Source organism: Staurois parvus, unplaced genomic scaffold (genome assembly GCF_062004578.1).
Source record: "Staurois parvus isolate SC_StPar_1 unplaced genomic scaffold, SC_StPar_1.0 ptg001349l, whole genome shotgun sequence".
Classification (NCBI taxonomy): Eukaryota; Metazoa; Chordata; class Amphibia; order Anura; family Ranidae; genus Staurois; species Staurois parvus.
The window spans coordinates 3,942,990-3,961,637 of record NW_028319145.1 but is presented as its reverse complement, the minus strand read 5'-3'; the positions used below and the strand labels follow the sequence as shown (position 1 = coordinate 3,961,637).

Here is an 18,648-nt window from a genome sequence, read left to right as displayed (position 1 = left end):
TGAGGCGCTTCCTGGCACACCATAAAGCGTCCTTAAAGCAACACAGCACCCTCCAGGCGCCGTCAATGTCCTCCAGAGAAAAAGTTCCACAGAACAGTCCATTCAACACCCCAAAGTGAGTGATGGCTGTCTGTGGTACAAAGTCTTTGAGTTCAGGTTCCAGGGCCCCCAACAGGGCCTGAGCAAATGAGCACTCCCAGAAAACGTGGTGAGACGTTTCCTCATGGATGATGCAGAAGGGGCAGTGTCTGTATCTGCTCAGGTTCCTGGCATGCATAAATGTCCTGAGCGGCAACCCCCCTTGGATTGCCATCCATGCCAGGTCTTTGTGCCTGTTGGTGAGAATGTTTGAAGAAACATTCCTCCAGACCACCTTGCAGGTGTCTGAAGGCAGGCCTGGAACCGACTCCAAAATGTCGCTTGCTCTGATGAGCTTGTAGATGGTCTTTGGTTTCCACAAGTCAGGCTTGACTCCCTGCAGCCCCTGCTCCTTGATGAACTTGAAGGTATCCAAGTAGTACCAAGGGGAGTCCCAGTTGTAGGGGATGGAACTGTCCCAAGTGTCCCATCCGAGGGACCTCCAGAGAGGCAACAGGAAGAAGCGAGACATTGCGTTCCCGCCAGAGTCCATAATCCTTTTGGGCAAAGTTCTGCGGATGCAGTTGCAAGCAAAGAACACCCTCAGTTGGGTGGCGATGTCGGGCACGCCCTTCCCGCCCTTGAGGGGTTCCTTGAACATGACTGCCAGCTTCCCTCTGTCCATCTTGGAGCCCCAGATAAAGTGAAACACCGCCCTGGTGATGGCCTTACAGGTGTTGACCCGTGGGGGCCAGGCCTGGGCGAGGTACTGCAACACAGGGAGAATCTCGCTGCGGAGTACCAGTGTCTTCCCTTCGATGGTGAGGTCTCTGAGGCTCCAGAGTCCAAATTTCTGCCGCATTTTAGCCAGTCTCTCCTCCCAAGACTTCAGGGCTGCGCCCTCGGCACCAAACCAAACTCCCAAAATTTTCATGAAGTCTGTCTTGATGCCAAAGGGCATGGATGCAGAAGAAGGCAGGAACCACTTTCCGAAGAGCATGACTTCCGACTTCCCGCAGTTGACTTTTGCCCCCGAAGCTCGGCCGAAGTCCTCGCAGGTCTGGACGAGCAGGTCGATGGAGCGCTGGTTGGCACAGAACACCGTCACGTCGTCAATGTAGAGCGAGCACTTCACTTCCCGTCTGTCTGGTCCCGGTGATTCCCCCCATCTCTGGATTCCGTCTGATGCATTCGGCGAAGAGCTCTATACAGCAAACAAAAAGCAGAGGTGAAAGAGGGCAGCCTTGTCTGACCCCGGAGAGGACCGGGAAGGGGTCAGTTTTCCAGCCATTCACCTGCACGGAACTGCAAATATCGTTATACATAATATCCACATACGAACAAAACATTTCCCCGAGACCAAACCTGCGCAGGGCTCTGCACATAAACCCATGGGAGACACGGTCAAAGGCCTTTTCCTGATCAAGACTGACCAGGGCCGCGTGCACACGGCGGTCCTTGATGTATTGGACCGTGTCCCGGACAAGCGCTAGGCTGTCCGCAATCCTGCGGCCAGGAATGCCGCAAGTCTTATCCGGGTGGATGATCTGTCCGATGACAGCCTTCAGCCTGTTCGCCATGACTTTGGCGAGGATCTTGTAGTCCACGTTCAGGAGAGAGATGGGACGCCAATTTTTCAAGTCACATCTCTCCCCCTTACGCTTGTACAGGATCGTGATCATCCCCTCCCTCAACGAAGGAGGCATCCTGCCCTCCACCACCATCTCCTCGTACAGCTCGAGCAGGTTCGGGCCCACGAGGTCCCACAGCGCTACATAGAGCTCTGCTGGGAGACCGTCGCAGCCCGGGGTCCTGCCCCGCCTAAAGGATTTAGCGGCAGAGTGCAGCTCCTCCAACGTCAAGGGGGCGTTGGTGGCCGACAAACCTGCAGGATCAATAGCGTTAGAGATACCTGACAAGAATCTGTCGGCCGCTTCCGTGTTTGTTTCTTTGGGGGAGTAGAGGTCGGAGTAGTAGTCGCTGACCACTTCCATCACGGCCTCCTTCCCCTTGTGGAGTGTTCCAGTCTTGTCGCGCAGCTCCGACAGGGGTGTGTGTCCTGAGTGGAGTTTCCTGAAAAAGAAAGAGTTACACTTCTCACCTTTCTCTAGATGCTCCACCTTGGCACGGAAGACAATGTGCCTAGATTCTTCCTCAAAGTGCTTTTTCAAGCTCTTCTTGGTGTCCTCCAGGTCTTGCCTCACGTCCCAGCCACAGTGATGAAGGTCCTGCAGGGACTGCAGCTGACGCTGCAGCCTCCTGAGTTCCCTCCTCCTGGCACACACTTGCTGGCGTCCCCTGGCCTGAAAGAAGCTGCGCAGCTTGACTTTCACGAACTCCCACCAGTCGCTTACCTTGGGAAAGAAAGACTTCTCCTCTCGCCAGGCACCGTAGGTTTCCCTGAGCTCCTCTAGCAGTTCCTCATCGTCCAGCAGGGTGCAATTCAGCTTCCAGGAGCCTGGGCCCGGGGCAAAGCCCTCTCCCAGGTCACCTTGAAAGTGAATGGCCCTGTGGTCAGAGAAAAAGCAGGGAACCATGGAGAACCCGCGGTGCCTGACTGCCCTAGAGGTGAGCACAAAGTCAATCCTGGAGCGCACAGATCCATCGGGGCGGCTCCATGAGTAGTTCACGGAACCGCGCCCCACGGATCCCACTGCGTCCCGCAGGGAAGCCTCCGCAATCACCTCCCGGAGCAGCTTCGAGATGGCGTCGAGTTTAGCGTACATGCTGGAGCTGCGCCCATCCTCCTCTATCGGACAGTTAAAATCACCGCCGATTACTACTGTTCTCGTTGTGACGAGTTGCGTCCACAGGGTTTGGAAAAGCTCCAGCCGCGCGTTCTTCTCTGGGGAGGCGTACATGTTGATGAGCCTAACGGGCTCCCCCGCCCACGAGCCGTCTATGACCAAAAGGCGGCCACAGACGAGCTCATGGACAGAGTCAACAGTGAAACATCCTCCCCTGATAAGAACCGCTACCCCTGCGGACTTGCAATCGCCACCCCCAGACCAGTAGGAGGGACCGTGGGTCCACTGGGAGGACAAATGAGTGTACCTCCTCAGAGGGGGAAGGGCGCACTCCTGAAGCATGTAGACATCACTCTGCTGTGTGGAAAGAAAGATCAGCACAGTCTGCCTCCTAGACGCGTCCTTGATGCTCCTCACATTAATGGAAAAGATAGAGATCTCCGCCATCATGGGAAAGAGATGAAGGGGTTAGTCGGCAGGGGCTGTGCTTACCTCCCCTGGAGAGGGGGGGCGACCTCTGTGACCTCTGCAGCCTGACCAATGTCCTGGCTCAGACCGATCTGGTTGAGGACCTCATTGAGGACCTCATCGAAGTCGGTGGAGAGATCTGGCTCCGACCGGGTCAGAGCCATCTCTTCTTCCACCTCTTCTTCCTCCAGCGTGTCGAGGTCCTCCCCCACGGGGTCGGGACCTGCGACATTCTGCAGGACGGCAGGCCGTTTGGTGGAGGAGGAGGGGTCCTCAGCCGCCAGGCTGGCCTGCTCCTTCTTCCGCTTCCTGTTCCCCGCCGCAGAGCTGCTGACGGGGGTGGCAGGGGGAAGGGGCGGGAAGTCCTCCTGTGAGGACAGGTCAGGGGGGGGTGGAACTGGCCCGGGAGGGGTGGGGCAGGGGGGCAAGGAGCAGGGGGGGGAGGAGGGCAAGGGGCAGGGGGGGCAGGAGGGCCAGGGGCGGGGGGGGGCAGGGGGGCCAGGGGCAGGGGGACCAGGGTCCGGGGGGGGGCGGCCTCCGACACCAGAGGGGTAGGGGTGGGGGGAGGGGGGTTCCTCTTACCTGGGTCCTTCTGAGGCTTCTGTGGCGCTGGTTTGGCAGCAGGGCCCTTGCTCAGGGCCCCAGCATACGTCCTGCTTCTCTCTGGGCAGTCCCTGTAGACGTGCTCTGACCGTTCACAGAGGTTGCAGGTTCTGGACCTCGGGCAATCCTTGGTCTCGTGACCTGCAGACCGGCAGAATCTACGTGAAAGCACATGGCAATCCTTACCCTCGTGCCCCGGCTGTCCGCACCTGCGGCATGACTGGGGTTGATCCGGGTAATGTAGGAGTCCTGCTGACGCTCCCAGGGAGAAGCACTGTTGCAGGTGTTGGAGATCTCCAGCGGGACGATCTCTCAGCAATCTGCAAAACACAGCCCACTTACCTGTCCAGAAGCCGTTGGCGTCTAGTATCCGGACTGGGTCCTTCAACACGACGCAAAACGTCTGGAGATAGGTGGCGATATCTCTTCCAGGGACGTGAGGGTTCCTCATGGACACCGTGATTTGCCTTTCGTCCCTTTGAATGGGAGAATTCACAATAAACTTGCGGAAAGGGGAATCGGGCCCAGAGGTCTTCACCATCTCCCAGTACCTTTTGCAGACCTGTAACGATACAAAAGTTACGAAGAAAATACCTTTCACGAAGGACTGCACCGACAGGGTCTCTGCCTTGCTAAATCCTTGTTCAAGGATCATCTTCTTGCCGAAGACTTCCGGGGTCATGTCCGGGACTCTGCCTTCCACTTCTTTCAGCCGCAGCATGACTGTCTGCTTCATCCAGGGCTCCAGGAGGGGGAGACCTTCTGCAGGGCCGGAGCGTTCTGAGGTGGAGGTGGAGGCGGAGGGGGCTTCTCCCGGGGTCTTGGCAGGGGCGGCGGTGGCGGCCAGCGGCTTCTTGGTGGTTTGCTTCTTCCCCATCTTGTCGCAGAGGAGTTCTCAGGAGGGCTTCCCAGAGATCTTCAGCGGATTCCTTCTCCTTCTTCTTTCTCGGCGGCTTCACTCTTGCTTAGCCTTTGAAAAGGCTATTGAGCGTCTACTGCCCGGAGGTAGTAACGCAGAGTGAACAAGGGGGAGGAAGATCACATACTCGTTCTGTGTGGGGGCTAAGCCTCAAACCCAATAGCAGCAAGCAGGTGAAGCCGAATTTAATCAACGATCCTACCAGGCCGAGTAGAGGGTACCCCACACAGACCAAATGGCTGGGATAGATACAAGTGGTTCTCAACGTCCTAGCTGGAAGCAGGGACACCCCTAAAGGCAAGGTCGATACTACACTTGATCTTAGCCAAAAGGCCGAGAAGCGATCTGATTACAGCCCTGGTTACTGTTTAAGTACACCTCCTGCAATCAGCCTCAGGTGATGGCTTGATTGCAGGAGGTGAGATCCTGGCTGCTGAAAGGCACCTGCTGGTAAGTCCCAGTACTGCAGCCCATAGAGCAAGTGAGCCACAGCACCACCAGCAAGTGAGCCCTTTCCTGACAGGTGGCAACCTTAATGGTAGCCAATCAGTTTCTAACTTCAGCTTGTTCAATTAAGCTTTGGCAATAAAACCCAGAAGCTGATTGGTTTCCATGCAGAGCTACACGCTCCAATTTTGGTAAATAACCCCAACCGTGTGTCCAGGTTCAGTGGTTCTGCTGAGTTTTGGCCACACACAAACATGTCCTCCTGTTTCATCACACACAAGTGTGAAGAGAGCATAGACACGCTCTAGATTCTTCATGATGAAGACTGGATCCCATGATGCACTAGAAATGGACAAACACTTTTTTTTTTTTTACCATGCACAGCTGCACCAGATTCTGAGTGCTCCAGTTTTATTAAATCTCCCCCAATGTCTGCGTCCAGGATAAATCTGAGGCTCTATAGCAGGGGTGTCAAACTGGCAGCCCTCCAAATGTTGCAAAAAACTACAACTCCCATCCAGGGGCGGACTGACCATTTGGAAAGTCGGGCACTGCCCGAGAGCCCGGGGTCATTAGGGGGTCCCATGAGATGCCCCTGGTACCTTTTTCATAGGCTTTTTTGAGTTTGGGCAAGGACACAGGGGCCCCATTATGCCCTATTGCCCGGGGGCCCCATGAGTTGTCAGTCCGCCCCTGGTCCCATCATGCCTCTGCCTTTGGGAGTCATGCTTGTAACTGTCAATCTTGCAATGCCTCATGGGACTTGTAGTTTGGCAACAGCTGGAGGGCCGCCAGTTTGACACCTGTGTTCTATAGCATGTAACCTCTCAGAGTTGCAGTTATGTGAAACTGGTCGCCACTGTCCATTGAATACAAACCTGACCGCTACAGCTGTTCGTACACAGTGTGTATGCTATAGTGTGTATGGATATAGTGAATGCAGGGTCCGGGGAGACCAGATATGGTGAATGCAGGGTCCAGGGAGACCAGATATAGTGAATGCAGGGTCCGGGGAGACCAGATATGGTGAATGCAGGGTCCGGGGAGACCAGATATAGTGAATGCAGGGTCCGGGGAGACCAGATATAGTGAATGCAGGGTCCAGGGAGAGCGGATATAGTGAATGCAGGGTCCAGGGAGAGCGGATATAGTGAATGCAGGGTCCGGGGTTTGGTAACACTTTAACTCCTCCTATGTGTTGTTACTGGCTGATGCCACTTTCCTACACGGGGTTTTGTTTGCTGCTTTTGCCTCTAGTATTAGACAGTTAAGAATAATTACAACCCACATCACAAGCGTTTTACTTTTTCAGATCTTTTAACTGCAGCAGATAAGCTGTCTTTATTGAGGGTACATTTGGACACTCATGGACCACAATGTGACAAAAAAAAAAAAAAAACCACTCACAGCAAAGGAAACATCTACAAGTACAAAAACAGCCTGGAAAAGCCAATAAATGAGGCAACAACACCACAATGTATTCATTATTTTTTTTGTAATGAGAGGAAATTTAGACTTTCTAGTTTTACCCAGCGACATTGCTTTTTTCTTTCTGTTAACAGGCATTTTTTTCTCGGGCTCTATCTCCCTATGTTTCTTTATGACATTTCGACATTTTTTTTCCTCCGAATCTAAACCATGTTCGGAATGGTCCACGCGCTACACATCTTATTGTCTTCTCATTCCTGGATTCCTTCACTTCATCTTGATAATTTTTCCTCTTGATGTCTGGGGTTCTCTTCTCTTCTTTATTGTCTTCACATTCTTCCCTGATACTTTCACAGTTTCCTCCTTTGTGTCCCTTCAGAGATTCATTTCTTAGCAAGTCTACTGGCCCCCAGACAAACCTGCTGGGCTGGTCGTAGTGTTTCCAGGCAAAGCGCACCAAATCTCGACGTTTTCTTTTGTCCTTCACGGAGAACATGAAATAATCGAATACGCTCCTTTTTACGTTCTCTAATTGGCCGTGACACAGGGTTTCCTTCAAGAAAAACTGGACCAGAGGAGCTTGGAAGTGCTCAAACCCCAGTTCCCCCAAACACTTCAAAATTCGGGTGATCCACAGATTATTATAAGTGTGACTGTGAATATAAAAACAAAAGCAGAAAACAAATATATAAAATATGTTATATGCTTACCCCTTGAAGAATCCCATAAGAGATATGCATGTCATGAAATACAAGCTGAAAAGCACACATCTATGCACTTGGGTGTCTAGACCTCTGTTGCAGCCAGTGTTCCACCAAGTACAGTGATGCACGGCATGTTCCAGCGATCACTATTGATCACCTTCGCAGTACATTAAAAAGCATAAAGGCAATGCTCATCATCAAAGCAGAGAGGGCTGGCTTTAAAGTAGTTGAAAACCCTTACATATACCCGTACAGTGACTTGCCTCAGGTGATACACAGAGTTGAAACAAATCATCCTCATAAGTTGTACCCGTTTATCTACAGCCGCGCCCTACATTCAAAGTGCAGAATTCACACAGGATCTCTCTGCTCTGAAAAGCAGGGGGCAGGGAGCTGAAGGTACACCAAGTGAAGAGAGCTGATTGGAGGGAAGAAACACCCCCCCTTTCATACAGCACACAGAAACAGAGCTGAGGCTGACAATCACAGGCTGTGTGTTGGATCTCTCTCCTCTGTCTCCTTTTTTTCTCTTGGTGTCAGGAAAATGCATCAGAAATGTTAATAGCAGAGGAACAAGGCAGAGGACAGAAATGACTGTGACGAACCGTCCTTTTTTTTTTTCCATAACATTTTGCCCTCTCTGTTCTGGTGTTATCCCCTTTGTAAAGCAGTGTATGTTTCATAGACATTCTACACTGTTTGTTTAGGGAAATGTGACCTTGTAGTCTTTCACTTCTAATAGAGTTCCTATTGTATTGTTATATTGTAGGGTTTGTTGTGGGTGGGGAAAACCTGGTGCCAGGCTGTCTGGTGGGGGTGGAGGTGAAGTTGTATATACTGAGCTGTGTTTAATAAAGAGTCATTCATTTTCACCCTACACGAAGTTCCGACTCGTGGTTTGGGGAGAGCAGGGAAGGGAGTGTTTTTAGTTATAATACCTGCCTTGGCAGAGTGCTGGAAGACTTGCTGGAAAAGGGGACCATTGGGTGTGACGTAACGCTCCGCACGAGGAAGCCCAGGCAGAACGGTTCCGCCACAATGACACTTAGTGCTCTGGACTGAGACAAGTACACACTATAGAGGCATATCCATTGCTCACAGTCCAGTGGTAGTTACTATCAGCTTCAATGTAGGAAAATGTTTATTATATGATTATTATATGATCATTTCACTTAATTCTCCTGAATTCTCCTGTACTGTGGAACACAGGCTGAGAAAGGAAAAGACAGCACTAGAAACCAATCAGGTGTGATTCAGTGCACATGTACTGATAGGGAATAGGAGGAGAAGAAGGGGAGAGAAGAATAAGCGGAGAGATGAGATAATTGGTGATCAAGCTGGATTTGCTTTGTAAACCACAGAACTTGATGGATGGCAAGCAAAGCAGCTCACTAAGCCTTGGTTCACACTGGGTGCGAATTGGCATGCGATTTGCATGCCCTGCAACTTGCAAATCCCATGCCAAGTCGCACCCTATTGTCCGCAATTGGAGCGGTCATATCGGTACGGTTCTGACTTGGTCGGAGCCGCAACGATTTCAAAAGTAGTACAAGCACTCAGGGGTGTCCCTAGGGTTGGTGTCACCCGGTGCGGTAACACTTGGTGACATCCCCTACGACGATCCTCGCAGAATGGATCAGATCCCCGGAAGAAGGATCGGATCCATCCTGCGGGGATCTTTGGCTTGCTTTATACCTTACCTTTTCATGGAGCGGGTCCAGTGACACCCCGTATAGGTTGCATGCCGACGATCCCCACAGGATGGATCGGATCTGCGGATTGGGAAGCATATTGGATCGGACACCGGACACCTGCCACGGGACGCCACTGCATGCACTACTTTTGGTGCGATTTGCATAGACATCTGTATCAGATGTCTTGCAAATCGCACCTGAAAACAGCGGGTCCCCCGACTTTGAAATAGTGCAACTTCACTGTAAGTCGCACGATTTCAAAGTCAGGCTTGATGTGAATGGAGGGTTATATGTATTTCCACTGTCTGAGTTTAAGCCCGGGTTCACACAGGTGTGACATGCAATTTACAAATCGCAACTGAAGTTGCATCTAATGTATTTCTATAGCCCTGTCTTAATCAGTGCGATTTGAAGTAGCGCAATTTCAAAAATAGTTCCTGCGCTACTCTTTTCTGATTTCATTGCAATTTGCATTGACTTCTGTTAAATGAAGTTGCAAGCCACAGTGAAATCAGGAGGTAGAAATCGCACTGATCTGCAGCTTTGTACCCGCGCTACTTCAAGTGAAATAGCGCGATTTCAAAGTTGCATTCAGTGTGAACCAGGGCTTAATGTAAAACAGCTAACTTATGGGTAGCCTAAGTTGCTTAAATTGTTAAGGGTCAAACCCAAAAATTCTTCTCTCACTATGACCCAATGAGGTGCGAATTTCTTGGGTCCAATCTAGGGCTAGCAATCTACTACCGCTCATCGTGACGTCAAATCATCATGAAAAGTGCTCACTTGTTCAAATTTGCATATCTTTCTTTCCAATTCTCAGCTCTGCAGACTTCTCCGGTATCCTCGTTTTTTAGATGCAGGCCATAGAATCCCAGCATGAGCTTGTACGCCTCAAGGAGATTCCTCATAACTCTATCTGTCTTCATTTCCTAGGGGACCATCATTTGTTACAATGAACAGTATAAATGTCATGTTAAAAAAAAGCAGAAGCAGGACCAAGAGGAACTACAGCAATCTTGGTTCTACCCCAGAACTCTCCGTGGAGTATGTCCTAGCGTTCTTTTTTTTCTTTTACCCAATCCCTGTAATGATTAACAGCTTTTCTCACTCCCTGTGACATCATTGTTGGGCTTGTAAAATTCTTGATATTATTATATATAATGGACAGCGCCACTGGATATATAAGAATACAAAAAAAAGGGGGGGGGGGGGGAGTAGAGAAGCCATCTAGTCCTTGGAACACTCCCTTGAGGGAAAAAACCCTCTATTCAGGCCTCCTGCACATTTATCACCTCTCCAACCACCTTCTGGGTACCTTGTGAACTTATGGGGGGGCTGACAACACTGCTTGGGATTTCAGTGAAGCAGAGGCAACGTTGTCAGCTCACAACATGAAGTTAGGTGCCCAGTGGGTTTCTGACTGGATCAACAGACATTTTTCTTACCTGCTGTGTTTGTACTGGGATAAAACAAAATGGGTAAATGTGCATATATGGCAAGGATGAACTGAATATTGTTTCTTACTTTGCCCAAACATACACTAAAACCCGTTGAACTAGAAGTTAAAGTGGAGCTCCTGTCTCCCCCCAAAAAAATTAAACGTCAGCAGCTACAAATACCGTAGTTGCTGAATTTTAATAAATGGACACTCCAGGGATAAACTGACTCCACACTGTCCAGGGATCCAGCAATGTCCTCACCAGAGCTGATTCTTCAATCAGCTTTGGGTTCAGGCGCCGGCATCTTTAGTAAGGGAAACTGGCAATGAAGCCTTCTGGCTTCACAGCTTGTTTTCTGCCACGCTGCTCTTTGTGAATGGTCCTGCAGTCTTCTGGGACCTGTGATGTGTCTAAGAACGGAGGGGAAGAGGAGGGGCCGAATGCAGGGATCTGTCCAGAAGTGGCAGCGGGTACCTATCAAAACCAAGTACCTGCTCCCCCCTCCACCCCAAATGTGGCAGTGGAGGGGAGGACGAAATAAGCAGAACTTCCCCTTTTGGGTAAAGTTCCACTTAAATACAATTGCCTAGAGGTGCCTGAGAGTACTTTTATTCATTTTTCAGGAAACACAGAAACCCATAAAAGTCTGCTGGCAAATCTATAATCAGAGTTCGAGCCCCATTTGCCCACATCCTTAGTTTTGGCCCCTCTGTGTGATTTTTGGCCTCACTGATCAAAAAGATGTTGCAGTGAAGTTGATGACTGCATAGGCCAAGGCTCAATAAATCCCAGGCGCCAAGTCACAATGGCAGCAAGAAATTGCGTCCTGGCGCCTGGATTCACACACTGCCTCCCACTGACTTCAATGCAAAATCACGTTCTATTGACTTCAATGCAAAAACGCCTCCCATTGACTTCAATGCAAAAACGCCTCCCATTGACTTCAATGCAAAAACGCCTCCCATTGACTTCAATGCAAAAACGCCTCCCATTGACTTCAATGCAAAAACGCCTCCCATTGACTTCAATGCAAAAACTCCTGTCAATAGCAATCCTATGTGAACCCTTATCTACGCATGTTACTTTACTATATCACTTGTGAGTCTGGAACGCACCGCTACAAACTCGCACAGGACCCTTTTCGTAATGGCACTCAAAACACATGATGCGTGTGGATCGCATCTGCGTGAACTACCTGAATAGGGGCACATAATATCTAGCCTGTCATGCGAATCTGTGAGTTTGAAAATGCTGCCAGATTCGCAGGGTGGCTCCATTCACACCTGGGTATTATGGGATTGTAGCAGAATCACTGTGATCGCAAAACACAGGCTCATGTGCCATTATTTTCAAACGTGGTGTGCTTTTGCCATGATTGTCACGCAGCAAATCGCATTGTGTGAAGCTTGTTGCCCAATAGTTGTCGTGCCCCGGGACCTGACAACCCACACTACGCTAAAGAAAACACTGTCCGTAACATTTTTAGCTGGCTCTTGGATTCAAAGCAAATCTGTCAAGCCCCAACATAGGATATTATATTACAGGTACAAATATAGCCAATATTCCAGCAAAATAAGCAGTGAATACATTCAAGTTATCTCACTTCTCTGCTAAAGACAGTTAGGTAGAGTTCCTCTTTAATTCATGGGTTTTCTAATACCTCAATCTCCTTTTTGTGTAGAGGAGTGGCATGTTGATTAAGACCACATTCTCGAAGTGGAAAGAGCCTGAAACACAGAGTGACGTGTTAGAGGTTAAATCAGATCTCTAGAAAAACTTAATTTAATTTTTTTTAAATTCCCAAGTAAAGTGAGGACAGATTAGAGCTACTCTGAGATTTTGATTGCTTTCTGCGTCCCCACTAGGAAAGTTTACCATCACTTCCTGTGGTGTCATCCGGACAGGAAGTGGTGGCAAATCTTCCCAAGGGGAAGATTCTCAGACCCAGAAAATAAAAGAGTTTGAATTCCATGAAGATTAGATAGGGATAGATCAGAAACGTTTGGGCACTTACCATTGGATGTAGTTATGGTTGTGCTCTAGCTTATCATAATTATCTTTCCATTCAGCAAGCAGAACTTCAATGAAACAACCTGAGAATGATACAGAAGTAGCCTATTACTTCCATTCCAATTAACTATAACATCATTTATAGGGCCTTTTGGTGGAGCATGCGGGCCACAATGTTCTAACAGAGAGATCCTTCTGCCACAGTTCTCTGTGTCTGAGTTTTATAAGTCAGATGGCCAATAATGTTCTAATATTTTGATCTGTATTTCTAGAGCAGGGGTCGGCAACCTGTGGCTTCGGAGCCGCATGTGGCTCCGTCATCACTCTGCTGTGGCTCCCTGTTGCTGCAGATATACGTCACACCCGCCAATGTGCGACACCCTGCCGGACCTCCGGCCGGACACCTCCCCGGACACCCTGCCGGACACCCCGTTGGGACAATCCTGAGTGAAGGTGAAGATGACGTCTTACAGCCCTGATGTGCAGAAGCTATGCGCTGAGGTTCAGGAGCAAAAAAATCACATTAACCAGGTAAAATAAATACTATAATTAGCTATTATTTTGCAAACATATATTTTACATCGTTCAGTGAAATTGTCCTTTTTTTATTCAGGTTTACAGCTGATTGCAGTACCAGCGGAATGGGGAGGTTGTTGGCAATACCTCTTTAATGTCTTGGTGTAAAGGTGGAATTATCTTTCAAGGCCTGGTTCACCCAGGTTTCAGCTTTTATACAGTAAGATCGGTGTATATAGCAAGCTATTGGAAAGCATTTATGAAAGTTAAAACCACATATCAAAACAAATCAGTAGATCCACAAATCACCGCAGAAATGGTATCCAAAGTATGACTTCTAAATAAAGTTGAGTTTGGTTCCACCCGAACTCCTACGTTTCCCTACTGGAAGTTTACAGTGATAGGTAGTGTTTTGGAAGTGTCCTGGGTGGGGCCAAATTTATTTTTTCAGTAAAAGTTGACTTGCATACAGGAGCGGACTGGCCATTTGGAAACTCGGGCACTGCCCGAGGGCCCGGGGTCAGTAGGGGGCCCCATGAGATGCCCCTGGTACCTTTTTCATAGGCTTTTTTGAGTTTGGGCAAGGACACAGGGGCCCCATGATCCCCTATTGCCCGGGGGCCCCATAAGTTGTCAGTCCGCCCCTGCTTGCATATCATTTATAGCTTGCTATATTTAAGGAACTATTTGTCCTATACCAAATGTAAAATGTTATTTTGTTAGTGTACTGTCTATCAGATTACTGTGTTGAGTGGAGAACCATCTATTGGGTGTTCACTGCAATTACACTCTTTTTTTATTCCTTCTTAAACAAGTAGTGCTTAATATTTGCTAACAAAGTTTACCCACAAACCACTGCAGTGCCATTTTAACTTCCAGAAGAACACATCAGTGAAGCTCTCTTCTTTTTCCCTTTGATACACATATGCTTTAAGTCTATTCATTGCTAAAGTTATGATATATCTAGATTGCACTGGCATGTATTTAATGTGGTTGTATTTGAAGGAAGGCTGTCTGCAAAGAAATGTGTTTAATGTATGCATTTGTAAGAGACATGTGTAACACAACGCTGCTTCTGTCACTTTTGTTAGCTAGCTGTCGGCCAGCTGTTAGTAGTAGGATAGCATAGTTAGAAAACAAATCCCTTTCATATTGATACTTACCATTTGGTTTGAACTCTATCTTATTTGTGTAAAACTGTAGATTGGGCATTTCTTCCTACAAGAAAAAAAGAAGGCCAAAGGGGTTATTTAAAGTGGTGCAACGCTTTAAATTTCCTAGCTAATGTATAGTAAAAGCAATCTAGTAATTACATTGGTATTTATGGATTGTCCAATAGAACACATTAAGATTATATACAATCTTGATTGTATATTGGTGTTGAGTCTTAAGCAGGTTTTTATTGTTTTTTGGTGCTCATATTACATAAGATACCAGTGACGCCTCCAATTTTTTCTTCTTTTTTGCTGAATGGGACATGGAGGATTTTAATTTTGAGTACATTATGAAAGCAATGTTTGGGTGTCTTCATATTTGGGGAAAAACGCATTCCCCAAATTCGCAACGCAATTCGGAGACGAATGCATCCCTCTGGATCAACCTCTCTCAACCAGGGTTCTATGGAACCCGGGGTTCCTCCAGAGGTTGCTGGAGCAATAAACTACTTCAGCCTCGCAGATAAGTAACCACTGACACAAATTATATTTTTTGTTTCCAATCATTTTTATTAGTTATATTCCAAGAGAGATAGAAAGAAATACATACTGTATTTAAACAGAGCTACAAATCTCTGTTGGTTGAACTGGATGGACTTGTGTCTTTTTTCAACCAGATTACCTGTGAACCTACAGTATGTAACTATGAATTATATTCTATTGAACATATCAAAATGTAATGCTTTCCCCATACAAAACAAAGAAAGAAAAGAGAATAGAAGCACTTTCAGTAGCAATAAAAGGGTCTCTGGTCAAGGGTTTCACAGTTGTCACTTCAACTGAGGCCCATTGTTCTGCTGATCTTTGTAGCTATAAGAGGGGGATTCTTCCTTCTGTCCCCAAGTGTAAGGAGTAGTCTTCCTTTTTGACCATAACACTAATGTACCATGAGCTGTAGATATAGTCATTATCAACAGCAGCTGCATATTTACGGCGAGGCAAACAAGGCGTTTGCCTTGGGCAGCAATTTTCAAGGGGAGGCGGCGGCACCACATCCCTGAAGAAGGGATCTGGCGAGGCACTGCTGAGGATCCAAGGAGGGTGTGGGGGTGGCCTGCTGCTCTTTTTAACTTCCAGAGAGATAAGGTTAGTGAATTGGGAGGTAGCGGCCAGGGGGAAGGGGCTGGTTGGTTGCGGCTGTTGGTGGTGGCTTGGTTGGTTGTGGCGGTCAGTGGTGGCAGAGGGTGGGGGCGGCTATTCTGTGTTGACTAGAGCAGCACAAGAGATAAATACACTACTGATCAACAGGGGTTCCCTGAGGTCAGAAAGGTATTTCCAGGGTTCCTACATGTTAAAAAAAGATTGAGAGAGGCTGCTCTAGATGATCACAGCTTTTATCGCATACAAGATTGAGCAAGAAGCCTATTGGAGGGAGACTGGAGAGGTCTTCTTCATATAACAATACAAACACTGGTGGCCTACCTGCCCTCAGCATTTCCTTGAGAAGATTTCCCTGGAGCAACCTGAACCCATTTTGTTTAACAAAGAAGTGCATTTAAAATCAAAAGCTCGCCAACAGTTCTTGGCAAACTGGTTCCAATTTAGTGACTGAAAGTTTTGAAGCAGAGGAGTCAACGTGACAGATAGGCTATTGGAATACTCAGGCAGAGAGGTTGGCTTCAGCATGCTGCAGGTTTTTCATAACAGGTTCTCTTTAGCAATGATTTTGTTTCATAGCAAAACAGACAAAGTTTTGGAGAAGCTTACTGGGTTAACGTGGTAACTGGGACTTGAATGCTGGTACCCGTGTCTGTAGTTCTGCATATCCCGTGCAGCTGAAGAATTCATATACTATAAAGAAGAGGTAAAATGGTTAAAGAGAGCTTCTGCTTTACCGATAGAATATCACTGTTATCCCGGATGATAGAGTAGAATGTGTCTAGCTTGGTGCCATGGAGATGACTCCAAAGATCTTGCTCAGAAGACTTTCACCTGGGCAATATAAAAGCCACCATGATATTAGATATCCTTTGCCATTACAGAAAGGATGACCAGTTTACCTGAGTCAGCATGGTAATGTCTATGGACACAAAGTCCTCTTCTGCCTACTCCCCAGCCCTACTGTCCCACATTAGCCAAGACAGCAGAGATACTACCACTATCGGGCCAGGGCCAAAATGCAAGGAGGACATGGGATGGAATACCACCCTACCATCACTGCTCTCTGAGCTGTCCAAGTTAAAGAACCCATAATTTGTCTTCCCCAGTTAGGGCAATAAAGTACCTCATATCTGAATTTTACGGGTTTTCCATTTTGTGGCCTTCTGGCTGCCTGTCGTGCCTAAGGTGCATAAAGACAACATATTTATTACAATTATTGCTAGAGACAATGGTGGGAAAAAGCAAGTAATCAAAAAGCTGCCCATAGAACCGACATGTCACCACAAGCAGATAAAACAAATGTCCACAACACTCACAAACTCCACAACACGACACTCAGTTTACCATCTACCTAAGCTGCAGTGTCTTTCGTGTCAACACCCTCCCCACCTGAAAATAAGAATGGAACCTACCCGTCTGAAGTTTGATTGTGGGAGAGATGGCCACCTTGATCATCTACTTGCCCCTAGTCTGTTGACAGGATAACAGAGGAGCAATGGTACATTGATGGGGTTATCCCTGTCCTCTCTCCCTCCTGCCAGTATGTTCCCAGTGCTAGACTGACAACACTTTGGAATGCAGTATACACAATGATGGTCCTCTTTCTCTCACTGCTACACTGGGGCTTATGAGAATATAACATGAAGACACATTTCAGGCACTTTGTACTTGCAGTATTTAAAATACATTTCATATTTAAAAACCCAATTGAACCCTCACAATTTATTATTGTAATTTAGCCAGGCTGCATATGCAGTATAGTAAAAAAAAAAAAAAATATCATCTTGTACTCTTTACTTAACTGGTAAATGTTGCATCAAGGTTGATATACCCTGTGCTGCAGAAATCTAGAGAGCTGGACACAAAGTGGTGTCCCAGCACTTCCATGGCCAACACAATCCCCGTCCCCACCAAAACGGTGCACCAATCACCAATGCTGGTCAGGTAGTGAGAGTGCTGTTGATTGGTGCACTGTTTGGGAATGTGGGATGAGTTTTGGTTTTAGATAGACTTGCTGAGGGCTACTAAAGACCTGTCTTGGGTGACAAGAAGCCAGACAGATGCCAACATGACTTTGACCTTGTTTGTAGACCATCCTTGCTCTGCACTGTCATCATCCTCATCTTCCTCCCAGGTTGAGTCATATGAGGTTGTATCCATTCTATCACAGCAGCCAGGGTAAATAGGCCGGTAAACCTAAAACACAAAAAGAATAAACTTTTCAAATAAAAATGTTGTCACCCTATAACAGGAAGTGCCTGAACAAGCATCTTGATGGCAGCCAAAGATTACTTTAAAGCTGAACTCCAAGCATAGCTTTTATTGTAAAGTTACATTGGTCCAACTTGGCCCAGTGTAAATATGTATATGCCATACCTGTAGGACTGCTGTGGAAGTGGAGAGTCACGGTGGTAGTCCTCCGGGTCCTGTGCCAATCGGCTGCCCTGCAACATGGTAACCACAGGGGGTCACTTGGATGGGCATGGACACCATTCACAGAGTGCCTTGCTTTTTTCTCAATGAATGCAAAACATTCTCTGATTGGAAGAAATGAAGATCTTGACATCACCACTCCGTGTCTCTATCTTGTCCAATCAGAGAACACCTTGTATTCATTCAAAAAAATACAAGTCATTCTGTAAATGAGCGAGTGACCTACATTAGTTACTATGCAGCAGGGCAGCTGCTTGGTACAGGATCGCTAAGACACTACTACAGCCATTCTCTGCTTTCACAGTAGGGTTGCCACCTCATCCCTTAAACCCGAACACAATATTTACACAGGTTCTGAGGCTAATTTAATGCAGATAAGGCTCTGAGTTTAATTATCACCTTAGTCAGCCCCAGAACCTGTGTAATCAATGTGTTTGGTTTTACAGGGATGAGGGGGCAACTCTATTTCACAGTGGTCCCACAAGTATGGCAGATGCATACATACATTGGTCCAAGCAAAAACAACATATGCAATAAAATCTATACCTTAAGATCAGCTTTAAGTCTCATTTACATTTGTGTTTGGGGGGGGGGTTGAAAAAACATGCCATGTGTTTACCACCCTCAACAGCTCTTCCTTATGATGCAAAGGCAGCGGAGGAAGTGGTGTATTTAGGTTTCATGCTGCCCTAGGCAACACAAAAATCAGCTCCCCCCCACCCGTAGAGACCCTGACATTGACCAATAACCACCACCCCCCATACACTGACAACACCCCCACCATCCCAGCGAGAGAAGTAGACACCTTCACAGCTCCAGACATCCCCAGGAACAAGAGTCAGGCTCT

The 18,648-nt window shown here is 47.7% G+C and overlaps 1 protein-coding gene and 1 pseudogene across 1 annotated transcript in view; both read right to left on the bottom strand.

Moving 5' to 3' along the window:
* Positions 1–5,067: 5,067 nt before the first annotated feature.
* LOC149436738 (U2 spliceosomal RNA) lies at positions 5,068–5,160 on the bottom strand (annotated as a pseudogene).
* Positions 5,161–6,560: 1,400 nt separating this feature from the next.
* Positions 6,561–18,648, bottom strand: part of LOC149436737 (uncharacterized) — a 33,111-nt gene continuing 21,023 nt past the window's right edge. The window contains 9 exon segments of the mRNA XM_089661560.1: positions 6,561–6,898; positions 6,900–7,343; positions 9,872–10,017; positions 12,188–12,254; positions 12,542–12,620; positions 14,217–14,271; positions 15,975–16,058; positions 16,492–16,548; positions 17,448–17,564. Coding sequence (XP_089517686.1) covers positions 6,604–6,898; positions 6,900–7,343; positions 9,872–10,017; positions 12,188–12,254; positions 12,542–12,620; positions 14,217–14,271; positions 15,975–16,058; positions 16,492–16,548; positions 17,448–17,564 — 1,344 coding nt within the window. The 3' untranslated portion in view covers positions 6,561–6,603.